This window comes from Natrix helvetica, assembly GCF_964273705.1.
Source record: "Natrix helvetica genome assembly, chromosome: 1".
NCBI lineage: Eukaryota > Metazoa > Chordata > Lepidosauria > Squamata > Natricidae > Natrix > Natrix helvetica.
The window spans coordinates 291,798,820-291,822,120 of record NC_138548.1 but is presented as its reverse complement, the minus strand read 5'-3'; the positions used below and the strand labels follow the sequence as shown (position 1 = coordinate 291,822,120).

Here is a 23,301-nt window from a genome sequence, read left to right as displayed (position 1 = left end):
ACCATGGAGGTTGGAGCTTAACCCCACCCCCCTCAGCGTGGAGGGAGCGGTGTTGCGCAATGCCACCCTTCAGCGTCGGTACAATTCTCTGTAAAAATGGAGCTTGTTGCTTGATTTGCGAAACGAAAGAAAAAGAAGAAGGAAGAAGAAGAAATAATAATCCCCCGTTTTAGTTTAGTCATCCTTAGTGGTAGATTTCCTGTGAAATCGGCAGAAGTAATCTTTTAGTGGTTTTTAATTCGTCTTAACTTGGTTGAATGAGCGCGCGCGCGCGTTATCCTGCTAACGCGCACAGGTTTCGGCGTATAACCAGCTGGAGAGCTTCAGCGGGCGGAGTTGCCAATGAGGTCTCGGAACCCATTATTTAACATTGCAGGTTACAAGTGGAACCAAGGCTAGCTTAGATTCGAGACAAAATGCCAAGCTATTAAACGATTCCGAGATTGCAAGTCTATGATCACACCCATAGGTCACATTAGCGAATGTCGCTCGTAGTTTCCGGTTTTATTTATGAGCCGTGTCTCATCCTGAAAATCTCTAGTGACACGTGGTTTTATGCGAATGAATGGAGCGTGAGACGTGCCTGCGTGTATTTCTGTGCTCAGGCGGTAGTCGGTTCAATTACATTTTCCTTGGAAACTCTGAACTATGCTTTCTTTTGGATGACTACCGCTACTCGTTCTGTCTAGGAGTGATGGGAATTGGAATCCAACAGCCTTGGAAGGGGACGGTTTCCCGCCTACATGAATCATCCGCTGTCAACTGACAATATAATTTCAGGTGATCGTCGTTATAATCCTGTTAAAAGGTACTAGGAAATCACTGGGAGTAGATCCATATAGGATTGCGCTACTAAAACTGTTAGATTGGGTAATGGATAGGCACACACAGGCTTAACGGTAACAACAGCTCTTTATTAACTACAAGAAGTGAGAACAATCCAGCGAAGGTTGAGTCTGACAGCAGCCCTTTTATAGGGAGCTGTCAGACCCTTTGACCAATAGGATTAAACATCTGTTCCCGCTGGAACAGAGGACCTTGATGGAAACCACTGTAGTTACAACAAGTATCTAACACCCCTCCCCTCTTAGATGGAACAATCCTACTGGTAACTTAGTCACGCAGGTAGGTGGGCTTTTGGGTAGCTCTGCCTGACCTGTGCAGTTCAGTAGGAGGAGTTTCCATGGACAGGTCAGATGTACCTGTTTGCTCCGCAGCTCTGCTTGGTGAAAGTTTCTGGAACCTTTCACAGGCCGTGGCTGGAGCTTCCGGAGCCAGTTTGCTCGGAGCTCGCTGTGGGCCTGCAACAAAGCCAGATAAGTTTCCCGGTACCCTCGGGCTTGAGCTGGCCGTGGAAGGAGTGAGTATTTGCTCCGTTTGGGTAGGGCTTTGGCTAACTCGTGCAGGAGTTACCTCTGGTTGTCTAAGAGTGGAGTTGGAGATGCGGCCACGGAGTTGGTCAATATGCCTCCTCCAATTCCTTTCGTCCTTGAGCTCTAGGAGGTAAAAGCGAGGGCCAGTGATGCCTATCACTGTGGCAGGAATCCACAGAGTTCCACCGGCGTAGTTGTGGGCGTATACCGAGTCCCCTACGCTAAAAGTCCAAATCTTGTTTGTGGAGTCTGGGGGCGATGAGGCAGAATAATTGGGGTGTAGCCGGTCTAAGTGGGACCTTAGCCGGCGACCCATGAGAAGCTCGGAGGGTCTTCTCCCAGTAGTGGCATTGGGTGTGATGTGCTGAATTAGCAAGTAATGGTCAACCCGTGTTTGCCAATCTCCCAGGCGCATCCTAGAGAGGGCCTCTTTTGCAGATCTCACCATTCTCTCCGCCTGGCCATTAGAGGCCGGATGGAATGGCACGACCAGGGCATGCCTGATTCCTTGAGCTGCTAGGAAGGTCTCAAATTGCATGCCCGTGAATTGGGGCCCATTGTCAGAGAACGAGATGTCGGGCAGGCCGTATGTGGAAAAAAGTCTCTGTAGCACCTTGATGACCGCTTCTGCCATTGTGGAGGTCATCAGGACTACTTCCAACCACTTCGAGTAAGCGTCCACAACTACTAAGAATGTCTGGCCATGAACTGGGCCAGCAAAGTCAATGTGCACCCTAGACCAGTGGTGGCACGTGGAGCCATTTGTCAGGGCATGCGAGGCGTTGCCCTGTGAGCTGGCCAGCGCGCATGCGCGCGCTGGCCAGCTGAGTTCACCGTTTTTAAAAGCCATTTGTTCACCCTCCCCAGGCTCCAGAGGCTTTATAGGAACCTGGGGAGGGCAAAAAGAGCCTCTCCCGCCCCCCCAGAGGCCCCCCAGAGGCTTCAGGGACCGTTCGGAGGCTTCCCTGAAGCCTTTGGAATGCTTAAAATGACCCTCCAAGCAAACCGGAAATCTGGTTTGCTCGGAGGGTCGTTTTGAGCGCTCCGAAGGCATCAGGGAAGCCAACCACTTTGAGTAAGCGTCCACAACTACTAAGAATGTCTGGCCATGATCTGGCCCAGCAAAGTCGGTGTAAGGGCTCAGCAATGGTGGCTTTCTGTTTAAGAAAGATGCTGTAGAAATTAAGGAGCCCGAGGAACGCCTGCAGCTCGGTTTGATTGCAAGGTGTGGGGGGTCCTGAATAGCTTTGATTTTTTGTGTGGTCGGGTGAATCCCAGAGCCGTCAATTAGGTACCCTGGGAATTCAACCCTTGGCATGTTAATTTGTCATTTTTCTTTTTTGAGACAGAGACCTTTGTCTCTAATTCGAGCTAAAACTGTTCGTATACATTTTAAAAGTTGTGTCTCATTTGCAGCCGATACCAAGATGTCGTCGAAATAGGGGACGACTCCTGGAATCCCCTGCAAAAGCCGTTCCATGGAGCTTTGGAACAGTCCAGGGGCGATACTAACGCCAAATTGCAAGCGGTGACATTTGACTGCACCCCTGTGCGTCACAATGGTTTGGGCCTCCACCATAGCGCCATCTACAGGCAATTGTCGGTATGCCTGTGCCATGTCCAATTTAGTGAAAAATTTTCCTGGGCCTAACGAATGAAGGAGGTGCTGTACAATGGGTACAGGGTAGGTGCTTTGTTGTAGCGCTTTATTAATTGTGCATTTGTAGTCCGTGCAGATGCGGACAGACCCGTCAGATTTGACAGGTGTCACTATAGGGGTCTCCCAGCGTGCGTGATCGACCGGCTCTAGGATTCCCTGGCCTACGAGCTTGTCAATTTCCCTGTCAATTTTTGGGCGGAGAGCAAAAGGTACTCTCCTGGGTTTTAGCCTTATTGGGGCTATGTTGGGGTCCAAACTAAAGGAAATTGGAGTCCCCACATACTTATCCACACCGGTGCCGAAGATGTCCTCGAACTCCTTAAAGATGGCTTCAGCGCCATCGTCTTTCAAGGCGTTGATACCGGTCACCTCTAGGCCCAGCACTTGGAATCAATCTAGCCCTAGAAGGCTCTGCAGGTTGCCGCTGACCACTGTCACTGGGAATTTTCCGCTGAACTGTTTGAATTTCACCTGGAAGGTGCCTTGGCCCACGATGGGGACCTGGTTTCCCTGGAAATCTCGCAGGCGGATGTCAGGGGTGTGAAGATGCTGCTTCTTTAGGCTAGGGATAGCCTGCTTCAGGGTAGACCACGGTATGATGGTCAGTGATGACCCGGTGTCAATCTCCATCTCACATGGAGATTCCTCGATGAGGACTGTGACCTTCAGCTTTTTTGGCCACCTGGTGTGGACTTGGCCGATTGATGTGTGGTGGGTGACTCTGTCGTCACCCACTGAGCGCCGTGATGGCTTCTGCCTGGCCTCAGTTGGCGGTTTGGTGCGCTTCTTGGCTGCCAGGCAGTGGCAGGGAGTTCGCTCCGGTACACCTTGGCGATGTGCCCCTTTCGCTCGCAGCGCTGACGGGTTGCGTCGCGGAAACGACAACCCAATCTGGCATGGTCTCCGCAGCTCGTGCAAGGCGGGAGACGCTGTTTGAATTTGCGCACTGGCTGGGCGCGGCTACTGCGCATGCGACAGCTGTCATCTTCTTCTTTGGAGCTCTCAGGCTCTGCGGCCTTGCGATGTACGCGTGTGCTTTTCCGCTCATCTTGTGGCACGCTTTGGCACTGCAGAGTCTCAGTTGATTTGACAGCTGATTCTGACGCTCTGGCTTCATCCAAGGCAATCTGCAGAGTGAGGTTAGATTTAGCAAGTAACCTCCTTTGTAAGTTAATGTCCCGTACGCCACAAATTATGCGGTCCAGAATCAGCTCGTCTAGGTCTCGGAATTCACAGTACACTGCGGCCTTGCGGAGCGCAGCAACGTACTCGTTAATTGACTCGCCCTCCTTCTGATTTCTGATGTTGAATTCATGCCGGCAAACGTGCTTGGTCGCGTAATGAGTCCTAAGCATCTGCTGGAGCATGGACTAGGTGACTGATTGGAGCAGTGTCGACATCTTTCGCTGTCTCAAACACTTTCCGGCCACAGTACCCAAGGAACATGTTCTTCTTGCGGCCTTCAGAAAGGCCCATGAGGTCATTTGGCTCAAGGAAACAGTCAAATCGTAGCATATACGAGTCCCAGTGCTCAGTTACTGGGTCATACAGAGTCGGTAAGGCGTGCATGGCCATTTTGTGCTTAGATTGTGTTTTGAGTTTGGCGCTCAAAAATGGCTGCTCGAAGCTGCGCTGAGCTCCGGGCTGGATGTACTTGCTGGATTGCTACGCTCTTTTCGGTTCGCATAGTTGCCTTCCAATCCCACCCTCGTTGCCAGTGTTAGATTGGGTAATGGATAGGCACACACAGGCTTAACGGTAACAACAGCTCTTTATTAAGTACAACAAGTGAGAACAATCCAGTGAAGGCTGAGTCTGACAGCAGCCCTTTTATAGGGAGCTGTCAGATCCTTTGACCAATAGGATTAAACCTCTGTTCCCACCAGAACAGAGGACCTTGGTAGAAACCACTGCAGTTAGTAAAAATATCTAACAAAAACCAAACCTTCTGTTTCAGTTTCCAGGAGAGAGCTTTTACTTTACTGGCCACTAGAGCATGATTTAACCCGAAACTGAAGCAGTCAAGTGTGTAGCCACTCTTGGTGTATCCAGAAACAATTTCACTCTTCAGATTAGGAGGAAATGGTATTTGAAAATTAAAATTTGAGTGCAGTGCCTATTAAGCAACTTCAATAAAAACATATAAGAAAAAATACCAAGCCAAGTCTGAACTGTTCTGGTTTCTCCACCAAAAAGACATGATATATGGTATTAATCAGACACCAGCCATCTATTGTAAGGGAAGGAAGATGAATCATGCCATTGAAGTTTTGATTATAAGCTGAGGTAAATTCACACCTGGGTAGCATATTTTCATTTCCAAATGAAAGAAAGATAGGTTACTTGTCATTTATCCCTCCCCTTCCTCTTATCTTTAATAAATAAGTGTAACACTTTGTTGTTCTTTTACATACAATATTTGCAGGGGTGTTTATTTCCATTTTAGAAACACCATAAATTGAAAGTTCAATGATTGGTTTATTTCAAACAGACTTACTGAATAGCAGTGATGAAGAAGAATTCAGCATTGGAAGTCTGAGTCTGAAGGTAAAACCAGACAGAGGTCCAATATCTTACAAAAACCACCCCTCTTTTGTTCTTCCTTTGCTGAGAATGGATCTTCAATATGTGTCTGACTGGTAGCTACTGTACACAATGCATTGGTTGAATTCAGCCAATATGATTTGGTTCAGTGCCTTATGTAAACCTAGAACATTCTCTACATGGGGCTTCCCTTGGGACGCGCCCGGAGACTGCAGCTAGTCCAGAACGCGGCCGCGCTGGTTATTATGGGGAGGTCTAGATACTCCCACATAACACCGCTCCTGCGCGAGCTGCACTGGCTACCTGTGGTTTTTCGGGTGCGTTTCAAGGTCCTGATTACTATCTTTAAAGCGCTCCATGGCTCAGGACCTAGTTACTTGCGGGATCGCATCCTCCCACATACATCCCTGCGGCCAATCCGCTCTCACAGGGAGGGCCTTCTCCAGGTGCCGTCCACTAGGCAATGCCAGCGGGCGGCGCCAAGGAGTAGAGCCTTCTCTGTGATGGGCCCAACCCTCTGGAATGACCTCCCCCCTGACATTAGAACCACCTCGGACTTCCGCTCCTTCTGACAAAAATTGAAGACTCACCTGTTTCGACTAGCTGGCCTGGCGTAATTATAATTATAAATGTTACATCCATGAACTCCTGGTAGTATATTCTTATCTGGTTATTTTAAGGGGAATGCTTTAGTTTTAATTGTTTTTACGGCTAATTTTTAGCCTCATATTTATTCTTCTGTACAGTACTCTTAATTTTAACCTCCTCCACATATATGCGTATATTTATAGATATTTGTATTTTATCTGTTATTTATTGTGGACTGTACACCGCCCCGAGTCCCTTTTTGGGAGAGGGGGCGGTTTAGAAATACGAAGAATAAATAAATAAATAAAATAAATCTGGCTGAATGAACTAAATGTTTACTGTGTCACTTAAGCATCTTCACCTAGGCTGCTTTATCCTGTTATGGAAGAAGAGAACTGGGAAAGGGAATTTTGGAGGCATGACTCAGTGTTCCTTCCCATGCCCTGCCTTCAAGGGAGCAGTGTGATTTCTAGGCAAGATAGGTGGGAATTGTAGAATATTAGGGGACTTGGAATGGCACTCTGCCCCCTTTAATAGTAGCTGTGGAGAGAAAGAGAGAGAGAGGTCTCTTATCCAGTATCTTTTCAAATCAAACAGTAAATTTTCACCACAGTCACGTGCAAACAAGAGTTGGAACGGTATAGAAGGGTTTTCCTAGGTTTATGTATGAACCAGAGACTGCACTGCTGCACTGTTTATAGTCAGTGCTGGAGGCAAAAAAGTCATAAAGGAGGGAGGGATTACTGTATGATCCCTCTTTATGTATTTATTCAAATTACAGAATTTTGATAGCACAATAAGTATTTGATTGCACACAGCATATAATGTACCTAGTGAGGTCAGTGAAGCTATAAGTATAATGAGGCAGGACTACAAAGACAAGTTTTGAAAGAACAAAGAGACAATATTTCACGGCATAGTTTCTTTCTAGGGAGTCACTTTGCTTTTGGTTCCCAGAACTCTGCTGGCTTCTCAGTATCTTTTCCAAGCTTATCAGCATTCCCTGACCTTGTAAATGTTTTGTGGCTTGGTTGACAGTTTTACTTTCCCTGAGAAAGAGGCTTTTGGCTTAATCCCATATTTCACCTTCAGGAACAAATGAATGAAGGAGGCTATTGACAATATGGCCGAGCACACAACTGGAAACAAAAAAAGTATCACTCAAATTGAAACTGTGCTAAATTTAGTGTATGACTTTAAAAAAAAAAAATCATTAAACATATAGAATCTCCATTACCTACTGAGGTGTTTTAAAGCTGCAATCTGATGCCTACTTTCTTCAATTTCATAGAATTTCTGTTATACTAAGCATATAAACAAATTACAAAGGTAATAAATACTACAGGAGTTTTTAACTAGAGATAATTAATCTGTGTTCCACATTTCCCTGATTATGGACTCTAAATTAAGGTTAAGGTCCAACTTGCTGAACTGCAGCTTTGTTCACTAGTTTGGACAACAGTTTTTATAACTAAGAAATATAGTGAGGCATAAGCTTTCATGAACAAAATTCCCCTATATCAGGTATGCAAGATAATTCTCTGTAGAATCATAGGTATGTTTCACCAATGAGGTTCATGATAAATTACAGAGAACAGACTCATTAAATAGTGTATTCATTGGGACCATATTCAGTCACAGAAGACTTGTTTGTAGTTTAATGCAATGCAGAAACCAAGGCATTTATGATTAATTAGTAAATAGTTTGCACACAATATTCTAGGATAATGTAATGTATGATCCCAGTTAGTATGGTTTATAAAGCATGGTTTAATAGCTTAAAAGTTTGCAAAACATGATTTAGTATACTGTGTGCACATGCCATACATAACTTGCAGTGATTAAGCTGACCTTTGAATTTTTAACCAAAATACAATGAAAAATGCACCACCTGTGGATCTGCAATTTTTGGTTAAAATTTGATATATATTTTTTGGTTAGAAAATTCCTGCTTATCAATGGAGGGGCTTATAATTGAGCATATGTGGGAAATATGGGTGTTTTTTAAAAAAATTACTGAATATACTCGTAGATACGCCCAACCCAATTTTGCAGTATTTTGGCACCTAAAGTTTTGGCTTATCTGTGAGAATGTACAGTACTGTTATAAACTGGCATATTCATTTTCATTCTGAGCCTTTCCTCTCTGTTGAAGTAAAATAATAGCCAACTATCCTTCAGCAAGCAGGAGAATATACTAACATGAAATATCTTGCTTGCATTGGTAATCCCCATCATGCCTGGACTCGAAAGTCAACAACACTGACTCACTGAATGTCTGTCCTGATTTTTCATGTGTACTCCTGATAAAATTTATTCTGCCAGTTCTGCTGTCCCCTACCTCTTTTGCATATGTCTGCTTGGTGGGGAAAACATCCATCTGTCAGGGCACTGTAGCAGGATTGGGACACCTTTGGCTGCAGCACCTTGTCATTTACCTGTGCCATAGCTGTGATATCCAATTCTAACCCAAGCTGAATATTATTTTTTGTTTTTAAAAATAATAAATTGGAATCACAGAGTTCAATCGTAAGCAGTCCCGTTATTTTTAATTTCTCTATCTTTCCTTTGCTTTTTAAAGACCACAGATGCCAACTTCTGGATTCCTGTGTGTGCTTGATCCAGAGGTGATGAGATTGGATGAAATAGCCTGTTTCACTATTTCAGCATTGTTCTAAATTGACAAGGACCATAGTGTTAAAACATCCATTGCAACCCAACACTGTTGCACAATTCCAACAGATAATCAGCCAACAAAGCTATATTCAATTCTCTAGAGCAGGGCTGTCAAACTTCCAGCCCACAGGCCAGATGCATCACGCGCTGGCCACGCCCACACCCGGTTTAGCGAACGGGGGGGGGAAGCCCCGACACGTCATGTGATGCCACCATGATGATGGTTTGACACCCCTGCTCTAGATAGACAATTATGAAGCTGATCAGGTCCAAGTAAGACAGTGCTTGATTACTAAATATTGTTTTGATTCCTCTCCCATTGTTTACCTGATTTGGTCAGATGTGTGGATTATTTTAATATACAATACAGGTAGTCCTCAACTTACAACAGTTCATTTAGTGACCAAAGTTACAATGGCAATGAAAAAAGTAACTTATGACGATTTTTCAGTTTCAACCTTTTTAGCATCCCCATGATCATCTGTTCAAAATTAAGACAATTGGCAACTAGTTCATACTTATGACCATTGCTGTGTCCCAAGGTCATGTGATCATCTTTTGCAACCTTCTGAGAAGCAAAAAGTAATAGGGAAGCCAGATTCACTTAACAACTGGGTTATTAACTTATCTACTGCAGTGATTCACTTAAAAACTGAGGCAAGACAGGTCATAAAATAGGGCAAAACTCATTTAACAAATATCTCACTTAACAATAGAAATTTTGGGTTCAATTGTAGTCATAAGTTGAGGACTACCTGTAGTATTAAGCTGGTTTATCTGTAGGTTAGGGGCTGAATGAAGGCAGAATTATGGGAACATTTTTAAAAAGGAGGTCATCGCTGTATATGTTTGGAGAGAAGAGACAAGGCAAACAAGCAAGTAAGTGCAGGTAGTCCTTAACCTACGACCCAAAAATTTATGTTAAGTGAAAAATTTGTTAAGTGAATTTGTCCCCTCTTCCGACTTTCTTGCCAATGTTTGTTAAGTGAATCACTGCAGTTGTTAAATTAGTAACATGATTGTTAAGTGAATCCAGTTTCCCCATTGACCTGGCTTGTCAGAAAGTCGCAAAATGCCTCCTGAGCACTGCAACCGTCAGAAATGTGAGTCGGTTGTCAAGCATCTGAATGCTTGACAACTGAGTCACATGGGATGCTGCAATGGTCATAAGTGAGAAAAAGGGTCATAAGTGTGAAAAAGGGTCATAAGTCACGATTTTCAGTGCCGTTGTAACTTCAAACGGTCACTACCTGAACTGTTGTAAGTCGAGGACTACCTGTAGAACTCTTCAAGCGGCTGACTTTAAAAAGATTGTACATTGCTATTTCATTTGCTGGCTTGGCATCACCAAAGCAGCAACGGAGTCCGTGCGCTTTGTAAAGAGCATCTCTTCTGAGGACCATCAGGACGCCCTTGAATTTTGGGATGCGACATTATCCCTAACAATAGGCTGGATCTCCTTTCTCCCACGCCCCAGCTCCCGGGAGCGGAACTTCTCTGCCTTCGGAACTGATGCTGCCGCTGGGCGAAATCCAGGGCGGCCGCTGCTTCCCTCTAATGGCTCCGGAACGCGCTAGCAGCTCGGCGGGTGAGGTCACCTCCTTTCGCCGCGTCAGTCTCCTCCCGCAGGCGCCGCAGTGACAGCTGAGCCGGCGGTTCCTGGTCGCCCACTGCTTGGCTTGGCCGGCTCCCGGGGCTTCTCTCTCTCGGCCGCCGAGGTTGCGGGCGTGGCTCGTCGTGCCCATCCCGAAGGAAGGCGGGCTTGAGAGCTGCGGGAAACGGCCGTCATGGCGGATGACTTCGGCTTCTTCTCCTCCTCGGAAAGCGGAGCAGCCGAGGCCGCCGAAGAGGACCCGGCCGCTGCTTTCCTAGCTCAGCAGGAGAACGAGATTGCGGGCATCGAGAACGACGAAGGCATCAGCTGCGCCGAAGGAGCCGGCAGGGGAAGCCAGGAGGCCGCCGGGGAGCCCCAAGGTGAGCGCGCGGGGGTGAATTGCGGGGAGGGAGAGGGAGGCGGGCGTCTCCTCCACCCGGGGGGGGGGGGATCCGCATGTGGCCTGCCCAGGCACGGCGCCGCGGGACCGAGGGGGGCAGCAGCAGCAGCAGCATGCCGGGGAAACGGGATATATCCCGAAGAAGGCATCTCGGTGGCTGCCTAGCCTCAGCCTGTCAGAGAAAGCCAGCAAAAACGGAGGAATCGTGTGTTGAGAGGCCTCATCCAAGCCACCAAGTCCAGTGCTGATGGGATTTGTAGTCTTAAATATATCTTTCCAAAAGGGGGTGCATTCTTGCCAGTTCTTTCCTGAAAGGAGGCCACTTTTGTTCATAAGTTGTGAAAAGGACAGCTGTGGCTGGACTTAGGACCAATTACACCCTCCCTCCCGCTCAGTCAACCTCAGAGGGTTGTTGTGAGAAGAAATAAAAGGAAGGGACGCTGTATGCACTAATCCCTATTTAAAGGCAGGATGTAAAGTTCTGAGACTCCATAATAAGCAACTAAGGCTCTTCTGTGAGCTGTTTGAATTGTGGCTTAGCACAAAGCATACCAGGCATATATGTGAGGTTACTCTGAATCACTGCTCTAGCTGAACTAGATGATTTTTCACCCTTCCCTCTTTGAAGCCAGCTCTGCGTTAAGGACCAGCTATGAGTTGGGCCTCTCATTAGAGGCAAGCACCTTTGACTCTTCCTTAGATAACCACAGAAGGAAAGAGAAACACACCTTGTCTGTAATGTAGGCCTTGCAAGAGCCACCAAGGATACTGCAAGATCCATCAGCAGCCCTGTTTTTGTGAGTAATGGTTTTTTTGGCTAGGACAAGCAGAAACGGCATTTGGCCCAAGGGCTTGGGAAGAGAAGGCTGCAGAAGGAAGAGATGACAATTAGAAGCTTATGTATCATAGGCAGACTGACTTTCTTGTTTAGCTTTGGGAGGAGGCCTAGTAAAGGTTGCCAGACCAGATCTGGGTGCAGCCCAAATATTCAAAATGTGGGTGATATCAAGGGAAAGAAAAAGAATCTGCAATTGACTGAAAGATGTTACACACACCCCAAATACTATTTTTCGTTTATAGCTGAATTCATCTAAAGCTCTCTGTTTTTAAACTGTCATACTTTCCTACTAGTTGGAACCCCTGGATGTTTAGCAGGCAGTCTTTTCTGTGTATTGCCAAAACAGAGCTGTACTGGTTAATTTCTGTATGCCCTACTGCTGCTGGAAGTGCAGATTCAGAGCAAGTAATGCTTCTATGGCAGCAATCATGACGCTTACCTGGTTTTCCAGCAAGAAGTTTAAGCTGTATTGATGCTAACACCTTTGGTTTTTGCTTGTTCATTTACGTTTTCAGAGTGGAGAGCATATAGTTTTGTCAGGTCTCATGTTAGAGACTTTGGATCTCCCCAATATGTGAGATGTGGTATATAGCTTTTTCTTGTAATATTTGCTACTTACTTCTAGGATGGTACCTCTTCAGCCCCAGCTCCCGTTTTCATACTTCATATTTCTAGTCCTTCCAAACAGACGCGGGAGAGGAGCCCAAAATCCCAATAACTGTTTAAACTGTTGATAAAGATTTCTTACTACCATACAATACAGACCTAGGGCTACTATATTAGACTTAGTCTGCCAAAATCCAGACAGCTGCTGAATGTAAGACTTAGAATTCTTTATCTCTTTGCTGTCTAGTGGTCAGCCAGATTTTTTTGCAGGCCATATCTGATGGCCATATCCAGGCCATATTCAGTAACTGATGTTAATCAATCTTCTCCTCTAGATTGCTGGAAGAACACGGTCCACTTTTTTTCGGATCAGTCAAGTGTTGATCCATTAATTATGACAGAAATTGTCAGACTGGCATGCTGCCCAAGCCCAATATCCTAGGCTGAGAGAGAATGACTGGCTCAAAGTCACCCAGCCAGCTTTCATGCCTAGGGCTGGGTCAAAACTCAGTTTCCTGGTTTCTACCCTAATGACTTAATTACTAGACCAAACTGGATTTTTTAAATCAATAAAGTAAAGTGAGAAAATATTTAAAAAGTGTTGCTAGGATGTTAGGAATCCATTTGAGCTCAGTTGCTATTAAATTCACATAAACAAACAAGCAAGCAAACAAACAAGTTTTGTTTTAAAAAAAGTCAGGATGCATGACTTATTTCTGTTTCAGTTGCGCATACTAAAAAAAAAAAGCTAAGCAATTATTTGGAGTTATGGCTTTTTTCAGCATGTGAATTAAATCCCTGTGCTTTATAACCTATGATTTATGGGTTAAATTATATCCAAACCCAACAACGATTACACTGTATGTCCAATAAAGTGTCATTTAAAATGTAGTTTAGTGTGATATACAGTCTGGTAAAATGGAGCTTTGGAAATAAAGTTATTTTATCGGTACCAAATGTCACATATTAATAAAAATCATGTGAATGTTGGAAATTCAAGGTAAGCTTGAGAAACTTTATAGCATGTGGCACTGGTTAAGCTTTATAATTTGCCAACATCAGGACAGGATGACTTTCCGTGCTCTTAAAACCAAAGAATGAGAGGTGTGTGTGAGCGATAAATATTTGCTTCCACTACAATCCAGGAGTAGAATAATTATATCTAGAGCTTGATCACTTTCAGATTTTTAATATTCGTTCCAATATATCAGACTACACAGCTATTTATTAGGTATGGATTATGGGCATTTTTATACAAAATAACTAGAGGGCAGTAAATTGTATAATGAGCTATATAGTATAATATGTCACTGTCTACCCTTTTACCATTTTATGATCCCAACAGAAAAATGTCTGTGTGAGAAAATGGATGAGTGCAAAATAGAATATCCAGTGCATGAATCCAGCTATTAGGGTATATAAATTATGATTTATGGCAGGATTATATTGAACACAATTGTAAAATAAAGTATGGACTATTAAATGCACAGATAACAACAATTTTATATGCAGAGATATAACCTCAGAGTGCTAAACTGCAGATGAACCATTTTTAGTTTTGTCAAGCATGATATCTATACCTGATATAAAATGAAATTATAGCTAAAGTGTTTTAATCCCAATGTGTATTCATAATTTCTGATACATTTATTCCTCTGTTATATGGCTAATTTTCCATTATGGTTTTTAGATATAAAAATGGATGGCTATAATATGTATTAATTTATTCAAAATGCTTCTATACCACTACAGATGTACAGTTTTAAATGGCTTATTGCATAAGCCATATGCAGCATCTCTGCTGTCTCTCATCTCATTTTTTAATGTATGGATAGAATAGCCTTATTCCTAATTGGGCCGTTATACTTTTATTCCAGCAACTACAAATCAGAAGTGTTGAATAACCAGCCAATGGTTATTCAACACTTCTACAATTATTAACTACAATTGCAACCAAAATGTTAAATAATTTTGGCTTAATATGTCCATACAAATATATTTGTTCTTTTCCTTGACTTGAAAGTCTGAAAATATGTCAGAAAAAGGCAACAGAAAACCACAGCTATATTGCCACCAAAAAATATTACATGAATACGACTATTAAGATATCAAAAGTCTCACCTTGCAGGATATTTTTTTCCTGTAACAAGTTGTTACTCTTCTTTTAAAACTCTCCCAGATTTTTGACCTCAGCTCTATTGGAGGCCGATATCACCTTTTACAGGTCTTATGTCTTTCTATTCTTTAGTTAAATATCCTTCTTCCCCACCTAGCCAAACAGGAAGATGCTTTTCAAAATAATGTCTGGTGCTGGCCTGTCTTTTGCAGGTAACTGATAACTGTATGTTTTCTCTTACACTCAGAGATACTGTAGCATTGAATAATACTTTAATATTTTCCCTTTGTTGCAGTTGATTTTGAAAACACAGGAGGAACTACTGTGAACGGTGATGTGTTTCAGGTGAGAGCCTGAATTGAGTGGGGCTATGAATCATATCAACTTTCATAAGTTTATGTAATGTACAGAACAATAGCTGTAGTCAAACCTAAGAGGGCAATTCTTTAAGAATTCTTATCTGGGGCATTTGGCTTTTTTTGCTGGTCACTCAAAAAAAGGGGGAAAGGGAAAGTAATGCTTACTGCAGTGCTAGTAAGTTTTCTTCAGTTTTTGACTGAAGTTCTTCATAATAGAATTCTCTTATAAATTACTGCATATAAACAGGAAATCAGCCCCACATTTACTCATACTGATTATGTTATCTAGCCTGGTAATGAAATGTCTGCAAGCAAACAACTAAGATCAGAGTGCACCAAGAACGCTACAGTTCACTTCTGAGCTACAGATATTCTCTTCCATCAGCATCCTCTTACCCTAGATCAGGGGTGTCCAAACTTGGGAACTTTAAGACTTGTGGACTTCAACTTCCAGAATTCCCCAGCCAGCCATGCTGGCTGGGGAATTCTGGGAGTTGAAGTCCATAAGTCTTAAAGTTCCCAAGTTTGGACACCCCTGCCCTAGATATTGCGAACTGCCATTTCCATAGTCCCTTTTCATTGGTTGTGCTCATGTGAGCTGATAAAAAATTAAAGCCAGAAAAAAATGGTGTTAATCCATGTTCCATTCGGTCATCTACAGTAAGAGCTCATAAATATTTCTTCTAAAACCAACCGGAAGCCATTTCAAGGCACTGACATTATTGAGGGAGATAATTATGACTGTAAGAGAATGATTTATACACAGATTGCTGTGACGTTGAATATCCAATTAAACATAGACATTGGTATGGAAGTATAGAAAGGACAGCACTGACATGGATAGCTTTTTTTTATACCTTCTAGGTGAGTCAGGCCTCTGCTTCCTTAATTTTCAACAGATATGGCCAAAGCTTGGAAGATGCTAGATTAGAAAAGGTAGTAACATTCTATCAGATTCAAAAGCCCCCAAAAAAGGCATTGTTCTTTTTTTCCTTCTGTTTGTTGGTACTGAGGGAATCATGAAGCAGCCCAATTATGTATATGTTTCTTTATCACTAAATCCATTTTAATTTTGTGGAACTACCAATAAATTGAATTGCTACATTACTCTCCATCCAACACAGATTTTAGATTTGAAAATAACAATGCAATAATTCTGACTTTCAGTTATATCAAGCACTTCACAAATATAAACAACATTGTTTATATATTTGTTAACATTGTGTCTTTATTTTGGATGAAAGAATGTTGACCTGAAAATTGCAGGCATATCATTATATTATTAATTCCCACATTCACCCGGAAAACATTTTTCTGTGTGGTTTTTATCTACTTTCCCCTCTATCTTTGAATAATGTAGATATTTGAAAAAGACAATAGTTTATTTGAGGCAATTCTCTGACTGTACTAAGTAATCTGCATATCAAGATAATAATTATCGAATAGCAACTATGTGCCTTTTTACATTGTAGAGGAACCCTGTTACGCTAGTAGAATTGTACATACACTTCGTTTTTTTCCAAGCAAAATCCTTTATCTTCCTCACTTTTCTGTATTATCATGCATTTGTAGCGCAATGTGTATGGGAACTCATTTAAAAGAGCTACTAAGGAGAATCAGAGGCTTAACTGTACATGGGATGCTATTCCACAGCATATGACAGCCTCTTGTCTGCTGAGATCAGTGGGAAAAGCAGTGGCTATTACTGAAACTTTGGGCTTCTTCTTGGTGTGATTTAGAGTCACATAATTGTAGTTTGATTTATGTGATTACATTGGCAACGGTAGATCACTTCTCAAAAACCTTGCCGAGAAAACTGCAAGGATATGTCCAGGAAGTTTCCAAGAATTGGACATGGTTCAACAGAAGAAAAAAATATAGACAGTTTAGTTTGCTGAGGGTTGAATTGGGATGTGTTCAACACTATAAGCGTCAGTAGTATAAAAGCAGAGTTTTCTAAGTGCACACGTCCCTTTTTCCTCTTCTTCCCATCTCTTAAAACAACCACCTTCCCCATACCTCAGAAATTCCTTTTTGGGACTGAGCAATCTGCCTCCCACTCATTTTCTTCTACTCACCTCCAGAGAAGGCAACTCCAGGTGACAATTTATTCTTGTAAACGACCTAGTCCAACTTGAAGCTGTAGGTGAACCTGATCTAACCCAGCCTGAAGTAGTAGATCCAGAATCAGCATTCCTGCCTGCAGTGTATAAATCTCAGTTACCAGTGGCAGATTAAGGCTCACTGGTGCCTTAAGCACTGACAAATTTTGGTGCCCCCCTCCTTTGTACATACTGTACAAATCTTCATTGGAGGTTTTTTTCTTTCCCAACTTTGTGGTGGCCCCTTTGAGCCTGGTGCCCTAAGCATGGGCTTAGTCTGCTTAATGGTTAATACACCACTGTCAGTTACTCTTTTATATTGGAGGATGCAATAAGAGATACAGAAGAAAACTAGCTAGCCTTTTGGAGGATTCTAGATAAGTTGGAAAAGTTTGTTCATAGGGTCAATTTTGTTTATGTAAAAACAAGCTACAGCACAGGTTTCTGGAAATAACTATAGGAACCTGATGCTGGATTCAACATTTTAAAAATTATCTATATACAGAATCCATATTGAGGGGTTCCTCTAATTTGGTTTATTTAATTGCTACCATTACTGTCCTTTACATGAAGATGACCTTTAGCATTTCCCTTGTGATTTCAGCCCGAGACTGTGAAAATGGTTCTTGCCATGACAACAGTTGACACAAATGGCAGTTTTAAAACTCAACTGAAATCAACACCTAGTTCTGGTCAGAGAAGATTGCAGCAAGACATTGGCCCTTTAAGGATTGTGACATCATAAGAATTGTATCACAACGGCTGATTTACAGCTATTACCCTTAGAATTTCAGGAATTCACCTGAAGCACAGATATGAAAATCATGTTGGCCGTGAATCACAAGGCAAGTTGATTAAGAGAGGGCAGGTACATGGCTGATGAAGATGCTCATTCATCAGCTTGAATGTGTAACTCTGAAAAGCTTCTGCTTTCATAAGACTGCAGCTAGCTGTGCTAGTTTCTGCATGAGGGAGCCCTCAGACTGTCCTCGTAATTTCAGTTTTCTATTTCTCATTCTTTGAATTAATTTTTTGGGGAAATACTAAATTATGTTTAAATAAGTCCCCAATCGGCTAGGATTAGGATTTGCCTACAAACTTATAAAAGACTTTTTGGCAGGATTGGAGACTTCTATGTTCTGTTTCTTAACCTTGTTGCGGGAGACCAATAATTCACCCATGGTTTCTTTTTTCCCCAAGGAATCCAATGGACCTACAGATGCCTATGCAGCCATTGCCAAAGCTGACCGATTGACACAGGAGCCCGAGAGCATTCGCAAATGGAGAGAGGAGCAGAAAAAGAGACTGCAGGAATTGGGTAGGGATAAAAACATTTGCTCAGGAGTTGAGCTGGAGTTCAAATATAACTATACAGTATTTATGTAAATTATATTTTTAAAATTGTATTGTCTTTGGGGATTGCATGTATAAGGAGAATTTTTGTATAGCGGCAGAGAAGATGGTGGAGAAGAGATTGAACCAGCAGAAACACTTTCTTAAATGATGCAAAAATGCTGCTGGGATTTATTTAGAAAAGGGGTCTTTATATATAAAGAACAGCAGCAGAATTGAAAAGGGCTTCCAGATTAGCAGAGTAGAGAATGAATATAAGTATATCAGGAAGGGGGAAGAGAAATAAAAACAATATTGTAGAATAAGAAATAATGAGATATATTATTTCAAGTTTTATTTCTAGCATCAGCTGAATAAATACATCAGTGTGATGATGTAGCTAATAAGCATTTTTCCCCTCTTTACTAACTACTGTAGTGTTTGTGCTTTCTGTTCTATAAATTCCATGTAGATGTCAGGCTATGTCCTTGCCTCTTTTCCAATAAATGAAGACTAATATCTTCTTCTTAATCTGAGCTATGACTTACAGTTCTTTATGACAACATCTATCCAGGGTACCTCCCTTTTTTTGCTGGAGATGACGGAGATGTCATTCTATACAGCTGGATCGTGCCAGGCTAGATTTAGGCTAGTTAACTTGCTAAGACCCTTAGGAATTTCCTTTATATCTTTCATGATGTTTTTCTTGGTTTTAGATGCTGCTTCGAAGGTATTAGAACAGGAATGGCGTGAGAAGGCTAAGAAAGACTTGGAGGAATGGAACATAAGGCAGAATGAACAAATGGAGAGGAACCAGGCCAATAACAGGTACAGCTAAGAAAGAAGTTTCTTAATTACTTGTTTATATCTGGATCTGCAACAAATAAAAGGGCATCCTCCTGGATGCAAATTTTAACTCAGTCATAACTGTGTTAAACATTCATTGGTTACTTTAGCTGCATGTAAATAAGGTAAACTTGGGAGGGTTAATTCTAGTTCTTAGAAATTAGCTGTCTCTGCACCAAGTCTGTCACTGTTGGGGCATTATGACAAGCAGTTTATTTCTATATAAAATATTCTCATTTTCTTTCCTATACATTTGATTAATGAACCTCTAACTCACTGAGCTGCTAATGCTTTCAAGTAGCATCTAGTTCTGCCTCTTCCACTTTTAAGGCTATTTACTAATCTGTGTTTCTCTCTTTAACTCTTTGCTTCCATTCTGCTCTGCCCTTTCTCCTGTTACTGGACCTTGCCACAGGATTGCTGACAAAGCCTTTTACCAGCAGCCAGATGCAGATGTGATTGGCTATGTGTATGTCTCTCTTGCTCATTTTTCAGAGGGTGGGGGCAACTTTTCTGAATGGGACCATGCATGCAGAGCTCCAATGTGTGCTTTTTGCCTAGGTGTTTCATCAGAACAAAAACAGGCCCAGAATTGTCTCAGTTCCTTCTTCTCATAATTCACGGTGGTGTGAGAATAATCATTGTAATCATATAGTTTCCTGACTCCCAATCTTGCTTTAATATTGTTTACTCTCCGCTTCCTATCATCCATTGGTTAGGATAGATTTATATATACTATTTTTGGTTAAGCAGATAAAGGAGAAGGGTCTCTTCTGTTTCCATTTCTAAATCAACAGTTTTCTTGCTGGCATAGCAAAAAAGGTAAAGCATAAATTGATGAAGCAGTTGGAAATATAGAAGCTTATATATACAGTAGAGGAGTGACAGAGGAGTCTATGAAGTAAAGCAGCAAAATGGCAAAGGTATATTCTGTTATGCCACAGATTTCTTATTAAGGAATACCTACTAGTATTTTGAAGGACCTTAAAGACCTGGCTTTTTGCCCAGGTCTTTGGAGAAGACAACTGATATCCCTTTTCCTTTCTGTTCCCCTCTTTGAGTTTACTTTCTTCTATCATTGTTCCCTCATCTTCTGCTGATTTTATGTTTTTTTGTATTGTTTTTAAAAATGTTTTAACATTTGTATTCTACTCAGTCACTGGGAGTTGGGGGAGCATTTAACTTTAATAAATTGCTATTATTACTAAATAATTATAAGGCTTAGGATGATTTATACGTGCTTCAAAGCATGTCATATGAGCATTCTTTACATAGGCCTACATTGTAATTATTTTTCTATTTGTTTTCGTGCAGTGCCAGATACTAGTCTGGGAATTGCAATAAGTTGCAGTGCTTCTTTTAAATAATCATTCTAGTTTCAAGTTTTTCTACGCAATTCGTTTCAGGATTTACATATTTTTGCTCCTAACCCTGGTTTCAAGTATAAGGTATATATCTTGGCCATCTCTGTTGTTACTCATACATATATTTATTGTTTTCCCTCGTTTACTTATTTTTTCTTGTTGAGGTAGCAGAAAACCTAGAGTACTTTTCAAGCCCGCGATCATGATTATCCATGATCTGAACTATAGCTAATAATAAACTGTATTTAGCTGGCAGTGTATTTTATATCTATACACCCAAGTGATGTGACTCTTAGAATCTATGCCTTTACATGGTGGTCAGTGTTGCAAAATTTGTTAGTCAGGACGTTCCTTAAAAGAAGGAAAATCAGTCCTGGAAAATTCTTTTTTTCCTTTTCTTTTCCATCTCTCAATGGCTGAATTCACATAACAGACCAAATCACACACCAATCAAATTTAATCTTTTGGGTGGTGCAAGCCAGGCCTATTTAATTAATTTATATTTAGCACACCATGTGAATGCAGAAAATGTGGTTCGTTTGATGCCTCTTAGGATAGTTTATCAGTATTGAATGCTTTGTGCCAATCCAGGCTTTGTCTGGAGGCAGACATTCTTGGACTTCTCTTCTGGCCTGACAGTGTCTTACTTACCTTCTGCAGAGCCTCAGAGGAAGCCTTCCTAAAGGAGTCCAAGGAAGAGACGACTGGCACTGAATGGGAGAAAGTGGCCCAACTCTGCGACTTCAATCCCAAGAGCAGCAAGCAGTCCAAGGATGTCTCACGCATGCGCTCAGTGTTGATCTCCCTCAAACAGATCCCTCTGGCCCGCTAGCCTAGCTGAACAGAGGCTGGGGCTGGAGTGAGGGTGCTGGTGGCTCTTTGTGCCAGCCAGTTTAGCAGCAACACCACCAGGGGCTTAGAAGGCCACCAAAATGGGGGAACAAACAAAAGCATCCCAGCCCTGCCTCTTTCTCTCTTCTCAGTATGTTCCTGTCACTTAGATTGGGTGGCTGCCTGTATTACCCCCTCCCCCTTGAATTTACTTTGCTTAAAGGGTGCACTGATATCTTTTTACACATATTTATTAATGGTGTGATCCTTGGGCAACTGCTCTTTTCCCTGCTGCCTTCAGGCAAGGTCACTTTCAGTATTGGGTCACTCAGTTTCCCACTCCACCAGTGTTGCCGATATCTACTCCCCTGAAACCTGGCTGGTTTAATAGGTTAAACATCATTCCCCTCTCTAGTCATTTGTACTCGACTGGCCCGGGGTGGGTTGGGGGTGGGGGGCAGTGCTAAAACTGAGTTTAGGACTGGGAACAAAATTCTGGTCCCAGTTCTGTTGCTGTTCTTTTTTCTTTTAACCTGAGTGATGAGAATGATTCTCAGGAATGGCCAACAGTTAAAGGGTTGGGATTCAGTTGTGTTTCCCACATGTGCTGGACACCGCAGGCACAGTCCGATTGAAGAGATCTCTTAAAAAATGAGTCCTTCAAGAGCAAATGTACAGAAGAGAGAGAGAAAGAATGGACAACTGAAGTAGTAATAGATGTGTGTGGTACATTTTTAATGGTAAACCTGAAAATGAGATTTGTATGAACCTGAAAGCTACAATCCAAGCTAAAACCACTGCACAAAGATTTGCTTGCACCGAAGAGAATGTTGTTTCTCTTTTTGAGATAATCTTTAGGCTTAGTTGATGTCTAGGAAGAATATATGAGCAGATTCCTTCACTTTCAGTCCTCTCTTCAAAGGTTATTGCATATTTGCTTAAGGATACACTAAATGTATAGCTACAATGTAGAGTTAAACTGGATGTTATTAAAAGATACCTTCTTTGGATCTTCTCCACTGAGATAGCTGTAGATTTAAACAAACAGAAGCCAATTCTGGTTTTGCTCACATAACTAATACACATAGCTAAACACTAAGTTTTACGTTCACATTTTCTTGGCATTTAGTGCCATAACGTACAGTGAGACTTACTCCCATGTAAATATGTGTAAGGTTTCAGACATAGATATGCCACTTTTGTTCCAGAATATACTTGCCCATTCAGTTTTCAGGGTTTTGCATCAGCAACACATGTCCTTGCTACTAGGATGGTTTTAAAGGCCAGCTATCTAAAGGAAGTTTTGTACCAGCAGCAATGTCAGATGATGCAAGTTTTTTCCCCCAGTTTTTTTTCCTTTCCATACTAGCTGAGATCTGCAATTTCTTTTGTGTAATTAAAGAAGACTCAATAATTCTTCCAATTTACCTTTGGGTGTATGTTTTACTGGAAAGGGAAGCTTGGCTCCTCTTTAGTGAAGATTTTTTCACTTGAGCAAATGCACAGATTACAAAAATTCAGTTGTATAAGGCTGTAAGATCAGTTTTTGAAAATTAGAAAGACTGGGCATGTTACTTCACCTTAGCTGTTGTGTAGCAGGGCTGAAACACAGACATTCATGAAAATATAGGTGTACATACAGCATATACAAGTTGTGTTCACTACGTTAATTTAGCATAGGTTTGCATATATATTTTACTTGTAAAATGTCCCAATGGGGTAAATTCAATGTGTGATTTTTTGCAAAGTAAAGAGCCAGAACACAATGACGTTATTAGTGCAGGGAAGACATCTTTCTGATAACTTCAGTAATTTTCATAGGTGGGTTATATTATACCACAAAGTGCTATGCTAGAAGACCTGATAATGTCCCCCAAAGTGGTTTTGGAGGGGGGCATATCATTTGGTGGTAGTACCATCAGAGGTTGCTCCTTTAAATAAGGCTTTAGCAAGTCTTTCTCTTGCATGTCCTTGGCTTGCATCCTGTGGGTCCAAGATATTGTCATTTAAAATGAAAAGTTCATAGGAATCCTACAACATATATACCTTCTGGAACACTGGAGCAAAGAGAA

The 23,301-nt window shown here is 42.0% G+C and overlaps 1 protein-coding gene across 2 annotated transcripts; it reads left to right on the top strand.

The window, feature by feature from the left end:
- Positions 1–10,429: 10,429 nt before the first annotated feature.
- CLTB (clathrin light chain B) lies at positions 10,430–22,656 on the top strand. 2 transcript variants are annotated; one of them, XM_081936259.1, is made up of 6 exons: positions 10,430–10,815; positions 14,691–14,740; positions 18,057–18,174; positions 18,905–19,016; positions 19,450–19,503; positions 21,059–22,656. In XM_081936259.1, exons 1-6 carry the CDS (start codon positions 10,629–10,631, stop codon positions 21,228–21,230), a joined length of 693 nt encoding a protein of 230 aa, XP_081792385.1. In that variant the 5' UTR covers positions 10,430–10,628; the 3' UTR covers positions 21,231–22,656. The 2 variants fall into 2 exon arrangements, with proteins under 2 accessions (XP_081792385.1, XP_081792386.1); XM_081936260.1 differs by lacking the exon at positions 19,450–19,503 and having other exon boundaries at positions 10,442–10,815.
- The last annotated feature ends 645 nt before the right edge of the window (positions 22,657–23,301 follow it).

Coding starts and splice junctions, on each gene's coding strand:
- CLTB (XM_081936259.1), top strand. CDS start 10,629: ATGGCGGATGACTTCGGCTTCTTCTCCTCCTCGGAAAGCGGAGCAGCC. Junction 10,816..14,690: donor GGCCGCCGGGGAGCCCCAAG/GTGAGCGCGCGG, acceptor CCTTTGTTGCAG/TTGATTTTGAAAACACAGGA. Junction 19,504..21,058: donor GCAGATGTGATTGGCTATGT/GTATGTCTCTCT, acceptor TACCTTCTGCAG/AGCCTCAGAGGAAGCCTTCC.